General features: G+C 44.8%; 1 protein-coding gene across 6 annotated transcripts in view; it reads right to left on the minus strand.

Annotated features, from left to right (window-relative positions):
* TFDP2 (transcription factor Dp-2) overlaps window positions 1–22875 on the minus strand; it is a 631051-nt gene that overhangs the window by 150730 nt on the left and 457446 nt on the right. For all 6 annotated transcript variants that reach the window (XM_086943706.1, XM_086943705.1, XM_086943703.1 and 3 more), the window contains one exon: window positions 15104–15172. In XM_086943706.1, the coding sequence (XP_086799832.1) occupies window positions 15104–15172 (69 nt within the window). The remainder of the gene's footprint in view (window positions 1–15103; window positions 15173–22875) is intronic.

The following is a 22875-nucleotide window of genomic DNA, read 5'->3' on the forward strand; positions in this document are numbered from 1 at the left end:
GATCATCTGCCAAGCCCGCTCTTAAACTCCTCCATTGGCTCCCCATAAGGGAGAGAGTCAAATTTAAAGCCCTATGTCTCGTCCACAAAACGCTGCAGAACCAAGGCCCTCCTGTTCTCAGTAATTTTGTCACTCCCTATAGAAACTCTAGGTCCCTCCGCTCCAATGCAGAAAACTTTACCAACATTCCTAGATTCAGGAAAACCAGAGCAGGAGGAAGACGTTTCTCGGTACAAGCCTCCCGCCTTTGGAATTCACTTCCCCGTAACTTACGTCTTGAACCTCAATACCTGCGCTTCAGGAAACTGTTAAAAACTCATCTTTTTCCCTAACCTCTACATCCCCTCCCCTCCTTTCTGCTTCTGTTCCCCCATTCTTCCTTCTTCCTTCTCAGTCTCTTGCTCCGCTGACTTGGTGAATTCAGGGTTCCTCAGCGCTGGGATACCTCCGGGTGACTATCGCGCTTTATAAAAATAAATAATAATAATAATAATAATAATCGTCTGTGGCTCCGCGTCCGTCGTCGGCGTCGGGATGACGTCGGAGTACTTAGACGCCGCCCTCGCGCGCTGACGTCAGTTCTTATACACAACTTTTCCGCGCCAGGAACGCAAAGCCATGATAAAAACCGACACTGGTGCCATTAAAACTTGGGCCTTCAAAGGGAAGAACTTTAACCTTAGATATCGGTTCGCAGAATGGGGAGGATGGCTGAGGCGGTAAGGAATATAACACTAACTACTGTTTCTTACAGATATATCATTACCGAAGGTAAGTAACTTGTGCATTTGAAAGAAACAGGTTAGTGTTAGATTCCTTACCTTAGAATAGATACCCGAGCAATACCAACCCCGGTGGTGGGTCTGAGAACCAATGATCAAACCAGAAAGTCCTGGAGAACAGAACGGCCGAAAAAGCCATCTCTCCGGACTTGGCTGTCCAGGCAGTAGTGTCTAGCGAACGTGTGTAGTGAGGCCCACTTAGCTGCCTGACAGATGTCCTGCAAGGGAACTCCCCAACCCAGGGCAGTAGTAGCCGCCGTGGCCCGAGTGGAATGGGCCCTCAGCCCAACAAGAGGCTCCTTTTTAGCCAAAGAGTAACATACCTTCATGCACAACACGACCCACTGAGAGATGGTCCGTTTGTGCACCGGCAGTCCTTTCTTAGCGCCCACGTAACCAACAAAGAGCTGGTCGTCCACCCGGAACTGGCGTGTGTGGTCCAGATAGAATGAGAGTGCACGTTTTGGGTCCAGACGTCGGAGCCTCTCTTCCTCTTTCGAGGGATGCAGAGGCGGAAAGAAGGTGGGCAAGGTGATGGATTGCCCGATGTGGAAGGCTGTGACTACATTGGACAGGAAAGAGGGACGCGTTCTCAAGACAACTTTGTCCGGATGGACAGAAAGGAAACTAGGTTTGGAAGAAAGAGCATGGAGCTCACTCACTCTCCTGGCAGAGGTGATGGCAACCAGGAAGGCAGTCTTAAGAGTGAGAAGACGAAGGGGCAATTGTAAAGTGGCTCGAAAGGAGCGCACATCAAATAAGTAAGAACAAGGTTCAAGTCCCACTGAAAGTGAAAAGGTAAAGTTGCCTTCAAGGGACTTTATTTAATCTGTATTTTATTTAGTTGAGATTATTCTAAAAAGGACCAGTTGATTGTCCTTGAAGTGAATAAATCAACAATTTACTATCTTAAAAAAGAGCATTGCATCAACATATAACATATAAACATATAAACAAAGACACAAGGTGTATACGAAAAAATATATTTTTATCAAGTGGTTCATTCAAAGAAATCAACTTCATATACAGATCAATAGACAAATAGAGATTAGGACTGTGGGTACACACATAAGTGAATTACTAGGTGACACAACAGAACCTAAAAAAGCACCTATCCCAAATCACATTGAGTAAAACAAAGAAAGGGATAAGGTGTATAGTCGACGTTTCGGTTTCTCAGGCGTTAATTTGCTGAAACCATCCTCAGGACTGTTATTAATTGTGGTCTGTATAGAGATATTGTTATCTGAAAATCAAAGGATATTTTACAGTTACAATATTAAACTAAATATTTACGTTACACCCTGGTGACAAAACAATAAGATTTAGACAATTGGAGACAAGAAAGACACTAACATGATATGTACAACATGAACATTATACAAATACAAGGTTTATTTACATAAAATCACTATGAATCTGAAGTGCATTTACTTAAAAACAAGAAACTTCACAGTAGTTCCTACATGTTAATCTAAAACAAACAGAGTTATTCACAATATTTTCTATTTGGTATATCCAAATGTTTTGGAGACCTTGTTTTTTGGGTCAGAACAGATGTGGAGTTGTTAGATCTTTGAGACAAAAGGCTTCTACATCATTAAGATCTATTATTTCATATCAGATAGCCCAATTGATTCTGGTCCGATTATTATAGCAACAATGATTGAATCAGTCATATAGTTACATGGCATAAACCGTTAGTAATGGTTCAACCCTCAGAGAAGGTGACTTCTTGTCTATTAATTGGCATACTGTTCTATAACGGATGTTATATGAAACCACATAAGGCAAATCTGACTATTTGTATTTAAAACTATTTTTATCACAAAGGTCTGAGTACCTGTTCATAGAGTATCGTTACTGCATCCCATGGATGATTGTGGATCGGAATGTCTTTAAAATCTGACTGAAACATAAAAGTATAGTATTTAGGGTCTGCGTTTATAAGATTGGCATGGGTAGATCTATTTGTTTGGTGAAAACATACCTATTAGTTGTAAGGCAATGGGCTTCACGTGATAATTCAAGCTGTAGGTGAGAACAAATATTCCTCATAGAGCTCAGGTATTATGGAAAGACACGAAGCATCTGCAAAATGTAATAATCAATATTTACTGGATCTTATCTATATCCTGGTATGGTAGCCATATAGTATTCAAAAATGAGTCTTACCCGGTGTGTATGGAATAAGATCTTGTCAATCACCGGTATCAAAATAAAACAAATCAATACGAATTGGAGTAGGTAACACGTCGAGCAGTTATTAATCCTGCACCGCCTATCCAAGGTAAAAAAGAAATGCATATGCATTAAGAACGCGAGTCTCTTACAGACTGATGGCATAGCGTTAGTTAGCACAATATGTCCCAATAATTTGGGCACATATATTCGGATTTCAGAGTGCTACAAAACATACTAACGTGTAGACTTATTCAAACAGATTGTTTTAACCACAGCGCCGCTTTAAATGTTACATGCGACAGGGACGGGGTTGTTCTGAGCATATTGTCAGTATGCAAAATATGTACTGGCAGTTTAAGCGCTTATACCAGTCGTTTGGCGCTTTCAAAGTAAAAGGCGCTGCAGAGATTCAAAACAATATATGCTGGGGTAGCAAAGTTTTGAGCAAAGAAACAATTTTCAAACTATATACCGATAGCAAAACATGCATTTAGAATTTGTTACGCGCTTTCGAGATTACTGGGGCTTCAGAATTACACAAGGTGTGTTTCAGGATAACAAAGTCCTGAGCGCAATGAAATATGAATTCAATTCCAGTATTCTTACCTAGTATTCGGACAGAATAGAGTTGAAGAGCGTCTCATCAGTACGGAGCCACGAGTAGTTACTGACCGCTCTCGTGTTTATAAAAGAAATGTTTGGAAATGGAAATAGGACTATACTCAGCGGCCATATTGGACTAGTCAGTGGATGACGTAAGAATGGGACAGGGAGTTTCATGGATTTATTCACAGAACATCCGTTATTGTAATTAACATTTCAAAAGATATCAAGGAATAACAAAGAGTCGAACACAGTATATAATCATTCTGACATTCATAGGTTTGAGATGTATATTTAGCAGTCGCAAATCGATCTATAAAAGTTGTTATTTCATTATTTAAAAGTCATAGCAATCGGACTGCTTGCTTATATAATATGGATCTTTTTGGGCAGATGGATTTAACAAATTCAAGTCAGGCATGCCAGGGCATGCCATTCTGTTGCTGAATTCAAACCTCGCTTAACAGTATCAGTAAGGCATATCAGTTTGCCTTCACGCATTGTTAGTATCTTGTCAATGTTATTTTGCCTTTTGTTGGGTTTTATTACTTCTAAAACCTACCATGTCATTTCAGTCTCCTTATGGCCTAGACGTAGGAAGTGTTCTACTAAGGGAGCTGTTTCCTTTTTGCAACGAATGCGCGACTGATGTTGCAAAATGCGCTTCTTTATGGGTTGGATTGTTTTACCCAAGTAATGTAGAAGGCAGGGACACTGAATGCAATAGACCACATGGGTGGTATTACAATTTGAAAAGCTTTTATTCGTAAACTGAATGTTGTTAATTGTGCATGCTTTTACTGTTCTGGTGGTGGCACAGGCAGCACAGTTATTGCATTTAAAGTGGCCTACCACAGGACTCAGTTGCCTCATGTTGTTTACAATGTTCTCTGTAGACGGATTCTCATATGCATGAATCAATCTATCTTGCAGGTTCGTGCCTCTCTTGAAGGCAAACAGCGGTTTCTGCTTTAGTTCAGGAAAGGAGTGAAGTAAATTCCACTGTTTTGATATGATTTTTTTAATCGCATTTGAATGCGTGCCAAAGGTGGTTATACAGACTATATTAGTCTCATTTGGGCGTTCTTTTACTGTTAGCAAAGCATCCCGGTCTTGGTACCAAGCTCTTTTCATCGATTTCCTCAGTAATTTGCCCGGGTAACCATGAGAAAACAATTTGTCTTTCAGTTTTTTGGCTTCCAGAAAGTAGTCATCTTTATATGTACAGTTTCGCCGAAGACGTATAACCACCTTTGGCACGCATTCAAATGCGATTAAAAAAATCATATCAAAACAGTGGAATTTACTTCACTCCTTTCCTGAACTAAAGCAGAAACCGCTGTTTGCCTTCAAGAGAGGCACGAACCTGCAAGATAGATTGATTCATGCATATGAGAATCCGTCTACAGAGAACATTGTAAACAACATGAGGCAACTGAGTCCTGTGGTAGGCCACTTTAAATGCAATAACTGTGCTGCCTGTGCCACCACCAGAACAGTAAAAGCATGCACAATTAACAACATTCAGTTTACGAATAAAAGCTTTTCAAATTGTAATACCACCAATGTGGTCTATTGCATTCAGTGTCCCTGCCTTCTACATTACTTGGGTAAAACAATCCAACCCATAAAGAAGCGCATTTTGCAACATCAGTCGCGCATTCGTTGCAAAAAGGAAACAGCTCCCTTAGTAGAACACTTCCTACGTCTAGGCCATAAGGAGACTGAAATGACATGGTGGGTTTTAGAAGTAATAAAACCCAACAAAAGGCAAAATAACATTGACAAGATACTAACAATGCGTGAAGGCAAACTGATATGCCTTACTGATACTGTTAAGCGAGGTTTGAATTCAGCAACAGAATGGCATGCCCTGGCATGCCTGACTTGAATTTGTTAAATCCATCTGCCCAAAAAGATCCATATTATATAAGCAAGCAGTCCGATTGCTATGACTTTTAAATAATGAAATAACAACTTTTATAGATCGATTTGCGACTGCTAAATATACATCTCAAACCTATGAATGTCAGAATGATTATATACTGTGTTCGACTCTTTGTTATTCCTTGATATCTTTTGAAATGTTAATTACAATAACGGATGTTCTGTGAATAAATCCATGAAACTCCCTGTCCCATTCTTACATCATCCACTGACTAGTCCAATATGGCCGCTGAGTATAGTCCTATTTCCATTTCCAAACATTTCTTTTATAAACACGAGAGCGGTCAGTAACTACTCGTGGCTCCGTACTGACGAGACGCTCTTCATCTCTATTCTGTCCGAATACTAGGTAAGAATACTGGAATTGAATTCATATTTCATTGCGCTCAGGACTTTGTTATCCTGAAACACACCTTGTGTAATTCTGAAGCCCCAGTAATCTCGAAAGCGCGTAACAAATTCTAAATGCATGTTTTGCTATCGGTATATAGTTTGAAAATTGTTTCTTTGCTCAAAACTTTGCTACCCCAGCATATATTGTTTTGAATCTCTGCAGCGCCTTTTACTTTGAAAGCGCCAAACGACTGGTATAAGCGCTTAAACTGCCGGTACATATTTTGCATACTGACAATATGCTCAGAACAACCCCGTCCCTGTCGCATGTAACATTTAAAGCGGCGCCGTGGTTAAAACAATCTGTTTGAATAAGTCTACAAGTTAGTATGTTTTGTAGCACTCTGAAATCCGAATATATGTGCCCAAATTATTGGGACATATTGTGCTAACTAACGCTATGCCATCAGTCTGTAAGAGACTCGCGTTCTTAATGCATATGCATTTCTTTTTTACCTTGGATAGGCGGTGCAGGATTAATAACTGCTCGACGTGTTACCTTCTCCAATTCGTATTGATTTGTTTTATTTTGATACCGGTGATTGACAAGATCTTATTCCATACACACCGGGTAAGACTCATTTTTGAATACTATATGGCTACCATACCAGGATATAGATAAGATCCAGTAAATATTGATTATTACATTTTGCAGATGCTTCGTGTCTTTCCATAATACCTGAGCTCTATGAGGAATATTTGTTCTCACCTACAGCTTGAATTATCACGTGAAGCCCATTGCCTTACAACTAATAGGTATGTTTTCACCAAACAAATAGATCTACCCATGCCAATCTTATAAACGCAGACCCTAAATACTGGACTTTTATGTTTCAGTCAGATTTTAAAGACATTCCGATCCACAATCATCCATGGGATGCAGTAACGATACTCTATGAACAGGTACTCAGACCTTTGTGATAAAAATAGTTTTAAATACAAATAGTCAGATTTGCCTTATGTGGTTTCATATAACATCCGTTATAGAACAGTATGCCAATTAATAGACAAGAAGTCACCTTCTCTGAGGGTTGAACCATTACTAACGGTTTATGCCATGTAACTATATGACTGATTCAATCATTGTTGCTATAATAATCGGACCAGAATCAATTGGGCTATCTGATATGAAATAATAGATCTTAATGATGTAGAAGCCTTTTGTCTCAAAGATCTAACAACTCCACATCTGTTCTGACCCAAAAAACAAGGTCTCCAAAACATTTGGATATACCAAATAGAAAATATTGTGAATAACTCTGTTTGTTTTAGATTAACATGTAGGAACTACTGTGAAGTTTCTTGTTTTTAAGTAAATGCACTTCAGATTCATAGTGATTTTATGTAAATAAACCTTGTATTTGTATAATGTTCATGTTGTACATATCATGTTAGTGTCTTTCTTGTCTCCAATTGTCTAAATCTTATTGTTTTGTCACCAGGGTGTAACGTAAATATTTAGTTTAATATTGTAACTGTAAAATATCCTTTGATTTTCAGATAACAATATCTCTATACAGACCACAATTAATAACAGTCCTGAGGATGGTTTCAGCAAATTAACGCCTGAGAAACCGAAACGTCGACTATACACCCTATCCCTTTCTTTGTTTTACTCAATGTGATTTGGGATAGGTGCTTTTTTAGGTTCTGTTGTGTCACCTAGTAATTCACTTATGTGTGTACCCACAGTCCTAATCTCTATTTGTCTATTGATCTGTATATGAAGTTGATTTCTTTGAATGAACCACTTGATAAAAATATATTTTTTCGTATACACCTTGTGTCTTTGTTTATATGTTTATATGTTATATGTTGATGCAATGCTCTTTTTTAAGATAGTAAATTGTTGATTTATTCACTTCAAGGACAATCGACTGGTCCTTTTTAGAACAATCTCAACTAAATAAAATACAGATTAAATAAAGTCCCTTGAAGGCAACTTTACCTTTTCACTTTCATTACCCAAGCCCTCAAGGGTATTTCGGGTCGCTCACTTCCTTCAAAACAAGTCCCACTGAGGCATCACGAAAGGAACAGGAGGAAACATGTGAGTGATACACTTCAAGAATCTTTTTACAACAGGGCACTTGAAAAGAAAAGGCTGATCAGGTAGCCTTAAAAAGGCTGAAATGGCAGAGAGGTAGCCCTTGATAGTGCCCAGAGCAGAGCCCTGCTGGGCAAGAGAAAGAAGAAAGAGGAGAACCTCTGAAAGGGGGGCAGAAAGGGGATCCACAGCCTTTGCTGTGCACCATGCCACAAATTTGTTCCACCGCAGGCGTATACTGATTTTGTGGAGGGACGCCTGGCTGCCAGAATCACATCACAGACCTCAGGAGGCAAGTCAAATGGTCTCAACTGTCGCCGCTCAAACTCCACGCATGGAGGTGGAGACTGGACAGGTTCGGGTGGAGGACCGTCCCCTGCTGCTGCGACAGAAGGTCCTCCTGAAGAGGCAGACGAATCAGGGGATCGACTGACATGCTGAGTAGCTCGGGATACCAGTATCTTCGTGCCCAGTCCGGAGCCACAAGGCTGACTTGGGCCCGGTTGAGCATGATCTTCTTCAGCACTCTGGGCAGAAGTGGTATTGACGGAAAGGCGTACAATAGACCGCAGCTCCACTAGTAACGAAAAGCGTCTCCGAGCGAGTGCCGCCTTGGAAATGACATTGCGTGTTCTCTTCGGTGGAGAATAGATCTAACCAAGGCTCTCCCCATCGCTGAAAGAGGCCTTGCGCCACTTCCGAGTTCAGACGCCATTCGTGATCCATCATGCACCGGCGGCTGAGTTCGTCCTCCTTGGCGTTCAGGGAACCTGCCAGGTGTTGAACCACCAGGGTGACGCCCTGGTGTTCCAGCCATTGCCAGAGGCGCAGAGCCTCCTGACAAAGGGTCCACGACCCCACCCCACCCTGTTTGTTGTTGTCCGTGAACACCTGCACTACACTTCCCCGGACAGAGGGAAGGAATGCCTTCAGTGCAAGCAGGATCGCCCGCAGCTCCAGAAGGTTGATATGGAGCCGGGACTCCGTCGGAGACCAGAGGCCTCTGATCTCCGCCTCTCCTATGTAGCCCCCCAGCCCAGGAGGAATGGATCCGTAACAACTACGTGCTCCGGTTGGGGTATTGAGAGGAATCTGCCGTTGACCCAATCGCGGTCCGTGAGCCACCACTGCAGCTGTCTCGCAGTGCCCTCCGAGATCAGGACGTGGTCGGACAGTTTGCCCTGATGCTGGGCCCACTGAAACTTCAGGTCCCACTGCAGAGCCCGCATCCGCCACCTGGTGTGATACACCAGAAGGATGCAGGAGGCCATCAGCCCCAGAAGCCGCAGCGTCACCCTGACCGAGACTCGGGATAAAGGCCGAAAGATCGGAATCAGAGCACGAATATCCCGAACCCGCTGTTCGGAGGATAAATCCGAAAATGCGCCGAGTCCAGAACCGCTACGATGAAAAGGAGCTTCTGAGAGGGACACAAGTGTGACTTCGGCACATTGATGGAGAACGCCAGCAGGTGCAGGAGGTCGGCCGTAGTCTGGAGGAGGCTGACGACTGTCTGGGGCGAGCCATCCTTCAACAACCAGTCGTCGAGATAGGGGAAGACTGACACCCCTAATCTGCGCAGATGGGCTGCGACCATCGCCATCACTTTCGTGAACACCCGAGGGGTGCTGGTATGGCCAAAGGGGAGCACGGTAAACTGGAAGTGCTCGCGGCCTACCATGAACGGCAGGTAACGCCGGTTGGGCGGCATGACGGGGATGTGAAAATATGCGTCCTGCAAGTCCAACGCTACCATCCAGTCTTCTGGGTCTAGGGCAGCTAAGACCTGAGCCAAAGTCAGCATCTTGAACTTCTCCTTCCGGAGGAAGCTGTTGATGTTCCGCCGGTCCAAGATAGGGCGTAGGCCCCTTTTGCCCTTCTTGGGAACCAGGACGTAGTGGGAGTAACAACTATACCCTACTTCTGGCCCAGGAAGGCGCTTGATGGCCCCCTTGGCCAAGAGGGCCGCAACTTCCTCTTGCAGAAGTTGCTAGTGATCCCCCGACATGCGGTGGCATGGCTGGAGGGGTCGCCTCGAAAGGGAGGGAGTAGCCCCTTCAGACGATTTGCAGCACCCACCTGTCCGATGTGATGGAGCGCCAGTGGAGGAGGTGATGGCGAACCCTGCCCCCCACTTGTGTCGAATGGGCCTGAAAACTCAGACTAGGAAGGCTTTGAGGCGGATGCTGCGTGGGTGGATGTGGAATGGCCTTGCGGCTGTCCCCTGGCACCGCCACGGCGGTTACCACGTCCGCCGCTGCCTGGATGTTAGTCTGCGGCCCGTGGCTGGCAGGACGTGAGGGGGCGCCCCTTCCTTGGCCACGAAAGCAGCGAAAGGCAGAAGGTTGGTGGCGCTGGCCCGACAGGCCCAAGGACTTGGCCGTAGCCCTGGAGTCCTTGAAACGCTCAAGCGCGCGGTCTGCCTTGTAGTCAAAAAGGCGACGGCCATCAAACGACATCAGCCGAAAAGTTGGCGGACCTCAGCCAGGCGTGGCAGCGAACCGCCACCATCGTGGAAATCGCACTGCCCAGCGCTCATTGGATAGAATATCGTGCTGCATCCCGCCCATCCGCAAGAGCTTGAGCGAGTTTGACGCCTCCGGGCAAGCTGGCAGCACGTCCGCGACCGTGTCCTACAGAGAGTGGGTGTAACGGCCCAAAAGGCAAGCGGTGTTGACCGGCCGCAACCCCAAACTAAGTGAGGAGAACAGCTTCTTACCAAACTGCTCATACCTTTTGGATTCCCGATCAGGTGGTGCAGTCGGGAATGTGGTCTGAGAGTTAGAGGCCTGGATAACCAGGCTCTCGGGGTGGGGTGGGTGGACAGGAAGCTAGGGTCGCCCGGGCGGTAGCACCTGGCCACGTTCCGATCTACAGGGGGACCTGTAGCGGGCCTGGACCAAGTGCCCAACAGAACATCAGTAAGGGCCTCATTAAACAGCAGTAGAGGCTCTGAAGAGCTTGCCTGCGGTTTAAGGACCTCGGTGAGGAGGTTATTTCTCACGGCCGCGACTGGGAGCTCAAGACCCAAGGCCTTGGCTGCCCTCGTCAGCACCACACTGTAAGCAGCCCCCTCCTCCGTAGCCATGGTAGGAGGGGAAGCAAAGCCAGTGTCGGGCGAAGTGTCCAAACCACTGGCCTCCCCTAGATCTACTGCCCAGACCTGAAACGACAGGCACTCTCATGCCAGAGGGTCCTCAGACCCCTCCCAGTCCCCCTTGCCTCCCATCTCCTGATAGTCCGGTTTAAAGGAGGGGGCCAGATCATAAAAGAATTGCTCTTCTCTCTGCGTCAAGTGCGGAGTCGAGCGACGCCGGATCCGGACCGAGAGAGGGACCGGGGACGACGTTGTCCTGAAACGGCATAGGGGGTGACACCCTGGGGGGGGGGGGGGGGGGGGGGGTCAGCGCCGGCGAAGGGGTCGTAAGGTCGACCAGCGGCGACCCGGATCCGGTGCGGCGCTGCGGCGTCTGGACCGGAATCGTCTACGGTGCCGAAGCACACGACGGCGCCGGGGCCGAAGCACCCAGCCCGCTTGCACTCCCAGTCGGGCCGCGGGACCCGAAGGCGTCACAGCAGGACCCGACGGAGGAGAGAGCGACCTCATGGCCATGAGGAAGGCATCTATCTTCTCCGGCGTCGCGTTCAGCCCAGGGACCGGCGGGTATGGAGCTGGCAGCGGCGCCTGTGGCTCCGGCGGAGCCGTGTGGGCTGTGTCGCTTGATGACTGTGGCCCCGCGACTGGTCCTTCGACCTCCTCCTCGACCTGGACCGTGAACGGCACGGGCCGACTACCGGAGCTCGAGGCGCTTACGAGACCGCTCCCGCCTAGCCTTCGAAGTCAAGGCCCGGCAGTCGGGGCACGACTTATCGTCATGGTCGGCCCCAAGGCAATACAGGCACCGGCGGTGGGGGTGGGTAACCAACATCAGTCGGTTGCAATCGGCACAGGGCTGTAACCCGGGCATCCCTACCGGTATCGATAGTCTTTACAACTCGAAACAGGATCAAAAAAGATCAAAAAAATTAGCCAAAAAATGACTAAGGAGTACTGCTTTTTCCGGATCTGCGCTTGCTGGCCTGGAAAAAAGAAGAACTGACGTCAGCGCGTGAGGGCGGCATCTAAGTACTCCGACGACGTCATCCCGGCGCCAACGACACTGACGACTGACGCGGAGCCGCAGACGACGCCTACCAACGCGCAGGGTTACTGCTACGCAAAACTTTCTGGATCCAGTCTGACCCCTGGGGATATTCTAAGTTAAGGAATCTAACACTAACCTGTTTCTTTCAGATGATACAGTTTAGGCCGGAGGCCTCTGTCTTCTTAGGTACGAGGAAGTAGCACCCCACTCTGCACTGTCTGGATCCAGCACCCGCTCACTGCCACCCTTGAACAGCAGAAGGCTGACTTGTTCCCTCAAGATTGTGGAGTGATCCTCCAAAAGTTGCTTTGATGTGGAGGGAGGCAGGTGCGGAAGGGATGAAATAAAACGAAGGATGTAGCCCATTTGAATCCTTTGCAAGACCCATCTGTCTGGTGTGATGGCTCAGCAGCCAGGGAGGAAATGTTGTATCCTTCCTCCTATCAGCTGGATATAGGCCTCAGATAATGAAGCAGCTTAGCAGCCGCTGCAGCAGAAGAGGAGTTAGAATTAAGTTTTCCCTGCTTGTTCAAACCCCCTTAGCCACTGTCTAATCCTCTACCCCAAGGGAACTGGATCTGCTGCTGGTGTACAGGCTGGAAGGGCTGGCCTTGCGAATAAACTAGCCCAGTGAAAAGCCTCAAGATTTTCTTTAGTGCTGATAGAACCGTTTGACTGGAAGCATGACTCACCAGAATTATCCTGTGGGGTGGCTGTACTTAAATTGTCTGAGCACTGAATCAGCTTTTTCTTCGAAGAATCTTGAGCCATCAAGGGGCATGCCCATCAAAGACGTTTGGACAACATCTATGGAGCCAGGGGATTTCATCCAGGGATGCCTTTTAAGAACGACAATGGCACCAATATATCTACCTATACAGTATGTGCTGTCTAAGTCAACAGTGAAGACATATTTCGCCACATCCTGTCCCTCTTGCATCATTTGAGCCAGCAAGGTTCTGAGGTCTTTCGGGCGGCAGGCGAGATCTTGCTGGTAATATCTAATAAAGAATGGGTGTACCTGCTCAGATGGCACACTGCATCAAAGGAACTTAAAGCTAAGCTAGTTGAGGTGAATATTTTCTTTCCAAAGGCATCAAAACGTTTTCACTCTCTGTTTGAAAGGCATTAGGATTAAATATACTGTATGACCAGGAATTTGACAAAGAATGTTTTGTCAAAAACTCTGGATCACTGGGAACCGGCTTAAAGCATCTGGCTACAGGCCAACTGACTTGAGGACATGAGTATGGCTTAGACAAAATGTCTAAGTGTGTGTAAGAGAGTCTGTGAATGGCAATAGCTGCTAAGACGGAGTCGGATTTTTGTTGAGGGATCTCAGTTAATAAATTTGTCTTACTTTCAAGAGTAGGCTACTGCAAGTCTAGCACTTCTGCTGCCCTTCACACTACTACTGCGAAAGAGGCACTTTCTTTAATTGATGGTTCAGGTGGTGAGGCCAACTCACCTTCTAGGGATGCATCTAGGCCACTGACATTCTAAATAAAAGATAATGGCCTTCATCAGAATAATGAGGAACGGGCAGGTTGTACTCCTCTTTATTATCATAGGTATTGCAGAGAACATTTTGGATACCTTGAACTGCACCAGGGTCAGATCTGAATAAAGCTTCCAGTTCCTGATATTACTGGCATCAAAGTAGAGGACATGGGCTAGAGGTTGGCTGAATAATGATTGGGCATGCTTTTAAAATTGTATGGCACAACACATATCTGAGGCAGGCAAAGTTGGTTCAGGGGTGCGGAGACCGGCATTAGACTTTGGTCCAGGGCTGGTTCTAGTGAAGTCAGCATCTGTGCTGACACAGGAGTGGATCCAAAGGGGTCAGTTGGTGTCAGAGGAGGTTCCGTCGGCAGAAGTCCAACTGGAGTCCCCTGTAGCTTCGTGGAGCCAGAATATGTACAGGAGGGAGCCGCAAGAATTGCAGCACAGCCTTCTTGAAGGCCACTATTTGCGCCTGTGTTGAGATTTTGGGATCACTGGGACCAGATGTACAACAGGACAGAGTGAGAAGATACTTTTGAAGTATGATCTTTTGATTAACGCCCTAGTGCCTTCTCATCTGATATGGAGTGGCAGGATGGGTTTGAGTCTCCCTTAGTTTTCTTGTATAACGAGCTTTCTACTTTGATTTTCTGGAAAAAAATCGAGTGGGAAAGGTGCTTTGCATGAAACCGGTCTCTTTAACTATATCACAAACCTAGCTATGACTTGGACGGGGAGTGGAACTTATGTTTCAACTGTTTCAGCAACATGGAGTTTTGCCTCTTGCTCCTGGATCGCCTTCAGGTGTATGAAGCAACATTTATCGTACGACTTCGAGTTGTGACCGAAGACTATCTATCAGAGACACCCACATGCACATTCAGCCCAGCTTGAATCCTGTCGTTTTCTTTAGAGACATCTTACCTAGCACACTGTAGTAGAACGAATTTCGAAGTGGTCAGAAGACAACTAAGTTAGGACATCAGCGAGCAGCGCAGGGGTACATGCACCTCTGCTCTATCACTTCCAGGTGATATGGGGTCATTGTTGAGCAACAAGGCACTACCTGTCAGTGCACAGGAGCATTGCTGAAGAATTCTACCACACCACTCTGGAGCCTGGGAATATTCTAACAGGGGGGAATCTACAGCTAGAGGTATCCATCAGAAAGAAATCCATGTATAATACAGCTGCAGCTACACCACCAACTCATCATTAACAAAGGACAGTGTTAATTATTCTTAGAAGCATGAAAATAGTTGCATTTTTTCAGATTAAGCACTCTGTGTTCAGAGGATCTCAAAGGAATTGGCTCAATTAGCAGACACAACAAAGAAACATGATAGATAACAGTACCAGCTCTTGTCCTACGGGTACAGTTGAGTAGACAGAAGGATGGATACTTAGCCCATTCTTGAATGGGGGTCTAAAGCAAAGGTAATTGGAGGGGGAAATGATAGCAAATAAAAATATTTTTTTAACCATAAATGGTTTACCTGTAGTAGTAACTCCTGTAGTTGAGCTCGTTTCTGTTTTATTCGTTCCATTCGTTTTTGTTTCTCCACCTTTGAAGAGAAAATACAAAAGCAAACACCGAAACATAAAAATCAGGGCACTGATCAAAAAATTAGCTTCTATTTTATCCTATATATCTGCTTGGCAGCCACAACCCTTTCGTTGTGGCCTATTAATCTGACTGATATAGCTTATGTACTTGATGATAAGCCAGACATTCTGTGGCATTTCTCAAAAGGTGGGGGCTATTTCTTAATTGATTTCTACTAGCCACTCTGAAACAGACCAGTGCGATTTCACTTGGATTGCCTACAAAGAAATGTGCTCATACTTTGGGCAGCTTTCCACTGCCTTTTCACAATCAAGAACTTTTAAAATCATATATTTAGGTCCACAATGAACAACCACATGTCACACGATAGAAGCAGCCATTTTGGATTGGGTGGACATTTTGAAGATGAACAACAATTATGACGAGTGGGTTTAGATAGTTTCATATATAGAAAAGCACACTTTACTTAATAACCAAGGGAGGATATTGAAAATATGAGCAGGCAATCTGCGTCTGGAGTGATGGATGAAAATATATACAAACACTTATGCTATACAAATTCAACATCCAGTCCAGTGTTAAATACCAACAAAAGAAAATGGACAAGGGTATTTGTTTATTTGTGTTTTTTATTTTTGCTAAATCATGAGTTAGACTGTTGCAATACAAAATAGGCTACTTGTCAGTTAACCAATGGTAGGAAAATTCAAAGAAATGGAAGTGATTTCAATGTTGGTGTAATTCAGAAGCTTTAACGACTGTTAAAAAAAAGATTGTTCGAATTTGTGTTTTTTACCATATGGGTGGCAGGCTGGAATAAATGATGGAAGAGAAAAGGCAGGAATATGAAGAGGCACTGGGTGGTATATTGGATTTACATGAATAGATATTCTTTCAATTATGTATGTATATGTTGTGTATACCACTCATATATTGCCTAGGCCTGTGGTTCCTAAACGTTTGACTTCTGTGGACCTCCAAGAGTATAACTACTGGAAGGCGCGTATCCCAGTATAAATAATTTCTGGTATGTGAACCTCAAAAAACATACACACAACTATAGAAAAAAGTATATAATATAAATACAAATCATTAAATATTTCATTTAATTCATAAACAGAAATGGATACAAAAACCACAATTTTAATGTTACTAGGAAGGCTGAAGCCTTTCAAAATTTGGTTTTATTTCTAAGAACACAGCAATATGCTAAACTCTAGCATAGCACTTTGGCTTTTTTGCTCCTAATACGTACTGTCTTAAGCATACCAGTGCTTCAATTGAGACCACCATTTGGCCATTCTAGTGTGTGCCATACTTCTGCTGCTCCCGCTAATCAAGCTAAGGATATCAGCTTAACTGTTAGACATCAATGGCAAATTCCTTCTCATTTAGAGAGTTTTTTCAAATTTTTACTTTTACATTTTACTTTGCTATGTGTATATACTTTATTAATCTGCTAGTATTCTTTATTTTTCTAAACAGTTGCAGACCCCCTGAGTAGGTGCTGCAAGAAGTCAGCGGTCCATAGACCACAGGTTCAGAACAACTGGCCTAGGCCATTTCAGACAGCTGAGCATGAGAGTTTGACGGCCTCCTTCAGAGTCTTCTGAAGACTTCAATACCTAGAACCCAATGATTCATTAAATGTAAGCCTAGGACTAGAAATGTGGAGACTCAGGAACATGACGTCACTGAGGCACCATCATAAAATATAAGATTTCTTGACAGTTTTATTTGTAAAGTGATAGCTTGCAGCTTACACAATTTCATGGTAATGATAATATCCATCTGAGTATCGACCAGTGAAGGAACAAAGGACCGGTCCTGTTAGGATTCAAGACCGCTAATCACAGGTTCCTTTAGTTGATGCACTAGACCAGTGGGATGCCAGACAAACTGCCTAACCAAGTACAAGGCTCTTGCACTAAACTATCTAGTGTTCCTAAGGTGTTGGCATTAGACCTCTTTCAGTGACATATGAAGGAAACCAAAACAAAGTGCTCACTTCAGGGTCACCATTACCTAATTATGGGTTTCAGTATCTACATCTCTGCCAAGTCCTCACCGTGTGATGCAATTGAGCAAAGATTAGTCTTCTGATGCAGTGTATTTAAACCAACCAGCAAGCCCGAAGAAGAGTCTGTCTTGAGAAGCCTCCAAACTACCACTCAATGTGTCATGGGTCTTCTGGAGGAGTATGCAGAAGAATTTCTTTCACTAAGTTATCTTCTCACGTTCTTGTATACTCAGTCCCTCAACCACAGAAGAATGAGCTCAACGTGTTTTGGGCGCTGAGATGTGAACCCCAAACTCCTTCCACGTGAAAGGATCAACATGTTCAGTGGACTGAGGTGCCTCATATGCAAGAGTTATCCTTGACACACACCTGAGAACTCTGTCACTGCATAACTTAGAGGTACACCAGGCCAATGTTCTGCGATTCATCGGAAATCCCAAGAATGACCAGGATGGTGTTTCGGAAAATACTATCTTCCGAGAATGCTCTACTAGTCTAAAGAACAACTGCAGTACTGAAATCATTATCAACTTCACTGAATGTAATTGAGGCAGGCAACTACTTCTGACAGAACCTTTTTGGAGGTCAATATTTAGGTGTTAAAGCTTCCTGGAGAACAAAGTTGTAGGGAGAGTTGTTAACAAGTAAACACACTACGCTTTTCCGTTCTAGTATAGTGACATTGCAAACCATATTCATTGCCCTGGTCAGAATCATTCAAAGAAAAACTATTTCGTAAGGAAGGATTTTGTGAGAACAAAAAAAAAGAAAAGACTAATGAAAGATAGATCACCAGAGGGCTCACGACCAGTCAGGGCCAGCTTTAGCTTGAGCGCTGACCTCAAGGGGGGACTGTGTTTAGCAATAATGTATGATTGGAGAGATGAAGGACCTTTTTGCCTGGTGGTAGTGAGAGAATCCGAGGAGGCGGTCATGGGGTGAAGGGGCACGAAAAATGGCACCAGGCACCGCGAACACTAAAACCGGCCCTGCGACCAGTTATGAAATTTTCAGCAAGAAATCCATCCTAGGACTTGCCATGCATGTAGAAAATATGGAAACTAGGAGGGGCATGTGTGGTAGATGCACACAAGAGAGCAGTCGACCAGCTGTTTCTCTGCGTTCATGTGATCTAATAATGCCTTGCATTTCCTGCTCGCTTATGGCAGGGGCGGCCGGCATGGCTCGCTCGTGGCGGGTGTGGCTTGCGGGATGCTTTAAAATAAATAAATAAGTAAAACTTACCTTGCCGCTGCAGGGTCCCATGCCTTCTCTCCTGTGTCTGACTCCAGGTCGGAACAAAAAGCTGGCAGCCAAGTTCCCACCCTTAAGCAAATCACAACGCTCCAGTGGAACGTTGTGATTGGTCTGAGCGCCTTGACACGGTGCTCAGCCAGTGGCTGGAAGGGTGGGCATGTTCTCCATGCAGGCTGTAATGCAGCCTGCATGGAGAACAGGGTGTTGCGCATGACTGTTTTGGGCGGCCCGACAGAGATGATTAAACCGTCATTGCGCACAAGTGCCTTCCACTCGCCCCCTGCTGTCCTGCAGCTCCGCCTCGCCCCCTCACACACTGCTGCAGCAGGAGGGAAAAAACTAAACGATAATAACATTCCGTTATTATCATTTTATTTTTTTCCTTTCTTTGCTGCTCCTGGCAGTGGAATGACGCTTCTCTGCCTTAGTGGAAGTGCCGCCAATGGCTTCTGGACACCTCAGATTCTCATAAGGCCAAGATTAGGGAAACGTGTGGGATGCAGCGTTGATTTGTGTCAAACAACATGAAAGCCCGAATGAAAAAAAGGAAAGCAATATAAAGATTTCAAATATAAACAACAAACCAAGTTAGAAATCAAGGACAGATGCCAGTGGATGGCGTCCCCTTACTATTTATAGAGAGGTGACAGCCTCGCCTTAGGCGTGGGTGAGGCCATGAGAGGCGGAACAGCATCCACTAGTATGTGAGCACAGCAGGAGTGTGACCTTGTATCCCTCCCCTCACACTTCGCAAATGTAACACATACACTTATAATGGAGCTTGTCTAGCCATCCTCTAATCTGAAAATGGAACCACAGAGGTCACCTTTTAAACTAACGCTCTGTAGAGGCGCCCGGCCATCATTTACCCTTTCCTTGCACCGTTCTTCCTGTATTCGTGCCTTAAGAAGGTGATCATATATCTTCTGGTCCCAGTTTCAAAGATCTGTACCCGATTCTGGTTGATTACAACTGATTAGAAGGAAACGCATTATTGTAGTAGTAGTAGTAGTAGTAGTAGTAGTAGGAGTAACAGACCTTTCTTGAGCGCATATTTCACCCTTAGGTCTCATAGCGCTTTTGCCCACAACAGTACCTAGAGGGGAGAGACAGAGTTAGAATAGCCATGACTTGAGATCTTTATGAAATTGTTTATGGTTCGTCTCCTGGTGGAGTTGCATCGGCAATAAGTTCCATAGCTCCGGGGAAATTTTGGAGAAAGAACTATCCTCATTTTTTACAGTGCGTACCTTGGGGATGTTCAAGAGGTGCTTGTTGGATGAGCGAAGGGGGCGTCTTGTCTGATATTTAACCAGTTTCTTTGCCAAATAGATAGGTCCCTGGTTGTTCAAAGTTTTGTGGGTGAGGCAACATAATTTAAAAGAAACTTTTTTTATCGGCAGTCAATGGAGGGTACTAAGACTGGGGGCTGATGGTGATCGGGAAGGGAGATTAAGGACCAATATGGCTGCAGTGTTTTGAAGCACTTGCAGTTAGAGAGAAGTCTTTCATTGTTGGATGCAAACAGTGCATTGCCATAATCTAATCGGTTGATGATTAGGCCTTGTACTAGTGGCAGCCTAGCACTGAGGGGGATCCATTTAAAGATTGTTTTCAAAGAGCACATTTGTCCGTAACTAGTGTGGACCAGGGAGTGGATATGGTCCTTCATGGAAAATGTGTTGTCCATGATAACTCCCAGGTTACGAACTGTTGTTTTGGGCAATGGGCATGGTCCAAGTGAGGGAGGCCACCATTCTGCGGATCATATGTTAAGTGCGTTTCCAAAGAGCATGACCTCTGTTTTGCTCGCGTTGAGGAGCAGATGATTTGTTGACATCCATTTGTTTACTGATGTCATGCATTGTATAAATCTGCGCTGTGTGTCAGCGTCAAGAGTGATCAGCAGTTGCGTGTCGTCAGCATAGGAGATTGTGTCGAAGCCATGGTCTCTGATCATTTTGGCCAGCGGCGCTACGTAAAGGTTGAAGAGTGTTAGACTTAAAATGGATCCCTGAGGAACACCCTTATCAATGATTAGGCTCTTGGAGCAGAAATCCCCTATTTGTACCGTTGTAGTCCTTTCCGCTAGGTAGATTTTTAGCCATTTCAGAGCCGGGCCCTCAACACCAAACTCTCTTAGACGTTCTTAAAGAATGTCGTGTGAGATGGTGTCGAAAGCCGCCAACAAGTCAAGCAGGATGAGGATGGCCGATTGTCTGGCATCTAGGGAGAGCCTAATGTTGTCAACTATCTGTACTAGGGCTGTCTCAGTACTGTGATAAGACCGGGAGCCTGATTGGGATGAGTCCAGCAGATTATTTTTTTCGAGTTAGGTTGACAGTTGCTGGTTCACTGCTGCTTCCATCACTTTGCCAAACAGGGGAAGAAGAGAGATAGGCCTGCAGTTGGTATTGTGTCCGACTAGAGTCATAAAAAATTCAAGCAAGGGACACAAAATCCTCAGCTTTAGTTAACGATTCATCTGAGCGATATTTTCCAAAGCGCTTAACATGGCCCATTTTCTGAGTGTGCTCCAATCAAATAACCACGTGTGGCGCTGTACTGCAGTACGTCCTCTCGTCTCAACATACATCACTCTGAATTCTGGGACATAACATACCACTTTTCACTATTAAATGCATTGAACGTAAAGATCCACGTATGCAAAATGCTTTTGGATTTAAAGCCATGCCTGTTAAAGTGTGACTGAAGGCAGGGGCACTGGAATTATGTAGCAGGAGCGGGGCAAATTATGTGGCAGGATTGACAAAATTATGCGGCACGAAAAAACAAATTATGTGGCGCAATGCAGCACATTTTCTGTTAATATTACTGCATTATGTTGTCATTTAACAGTGTATTGGCAAAGGTTGCACATCAGTTTAACACAGCCATAGCAATAAACAACAGAAAGGTGACCAGTCAACCTTTACAAAGGACTTCAGACTGTGCAGCAACACGTGTCACTGCGATTTTAGTAGCTTTTTAACCATTTGAGCTAGAAACTATTTGTTACAACCACCAGATTATGCAGCAGATGATGGCTTATGTGGCAGATCCATAATGATGTGAAAAACGCGGAGCGGGCACAATCGCATCATTCCAGTGGCCCTGGACAGAAGATACGCTGCCTATTGGTAGCTACGAGTACTCACTTCATGGACCTTGACATGATGAAAGGCTGACTGATCATCTCTGTATCTTGGCAGTTGAGTGTTTCACTCACTCAGTGTACAAAGAACGTGGGAGCTGGGTTTCAATGTTAAGACTTAAAATTAAAAAAAACAAGAAGCAAGCCCAGTGCATGAGATGTATTAACAAGCATTTGCAATGCAATAGGTCTCGGATTTGTGAAAGCTAGAGCTCTTGGTGTTAAAAATGGCAATATTTTTTACTTTTGTTTTCTGTATGAAGTGGAGTTATGATATTTGCATACCGCTATTCCCATTCATTTGACCGTGTTCCGCTGGAAAACCAGTACGAAAGAGGTGCTATTGAGGTTAATATTTACCGCAGCCAGTAGTTCTTGTCACAGGTATTGTTTTTAGTAAAGCGCTCTCACCCACCCACTGAGCCTTTTATGTGCATTAAAAAAACCTTCAAAATAAACATAAATGCACACAGACACGTAAATGTGCAAACACAGACACAAACAAACATATATACATACATGCACTAATTTGGAAAAAGCCATATGTGGCCCCATACATAGATGGATACAACCATATAAGCATACATAAACACGCTCATGCACACATACTCAAGCAGACACACACACATAGACATGCAAATAAGCAAGCATCCATACATATACAGTATAACCAAGAGGAGCCTTATTACACACTAACACACGCATGCACTGATATGCAAGCACGCACACAGACACTCCTACATATCTACGCACGCGTGCATGCAGCAGGCATGCACGCAAACATATACATGCACACACTGTCTTTTTTTCTCATCCCTGTGAGGTGGCTTGAATGAAATATTTAATTTACATGTCTGAAAAATGTAAGCATTTGAAGTGGTCTTATGGGGCAGAGGACAAATGGAGATAAGAGTCAGATAGGGTGGCAGACATAGAAAGAAAAAATGCTTGTTTCAGATCACTTAAAGCCCTGGTTAGCGCTATATAAATGCTACAACTGTGGTCCAACACTAGCTCTCTGCTCTGCCTGCCGCAGTGGTGCAGAATCCAGTCACTGGGCTGGTTCACTGTAGTGTCACTCTGACTGATCCAATAGACTGATTAGTCTCCATGCCTACGTAAGTGGTGTAAGGTCCATTATCGGGGCCTGCCAGAGTGTAGCTGTTCCAATAGCAGAGGGGAGAGTCGCAGTGCCTGTTCAAGAGGCCCAACGCCCAATCACTGTGCGTGTATCAGTGCAGAGTGCCCAATCGTTGAGCCTGCTCCAGAG

This window comes from Lissotriton vulgaris, chromosome 11 (assembly GCF_964263255.1).
Source record: "Lissotriton vulgaris chromosome 11, aLisVul1.2, whole genome shotgun sequence".
In the NCBI taxonomy this organism is placed as follows: Eukaryota; Metazoa; Chordata; class Amphibia; order Caudata; family Salamandridae; genus Lissotriton; species Lissotriton vulgaris.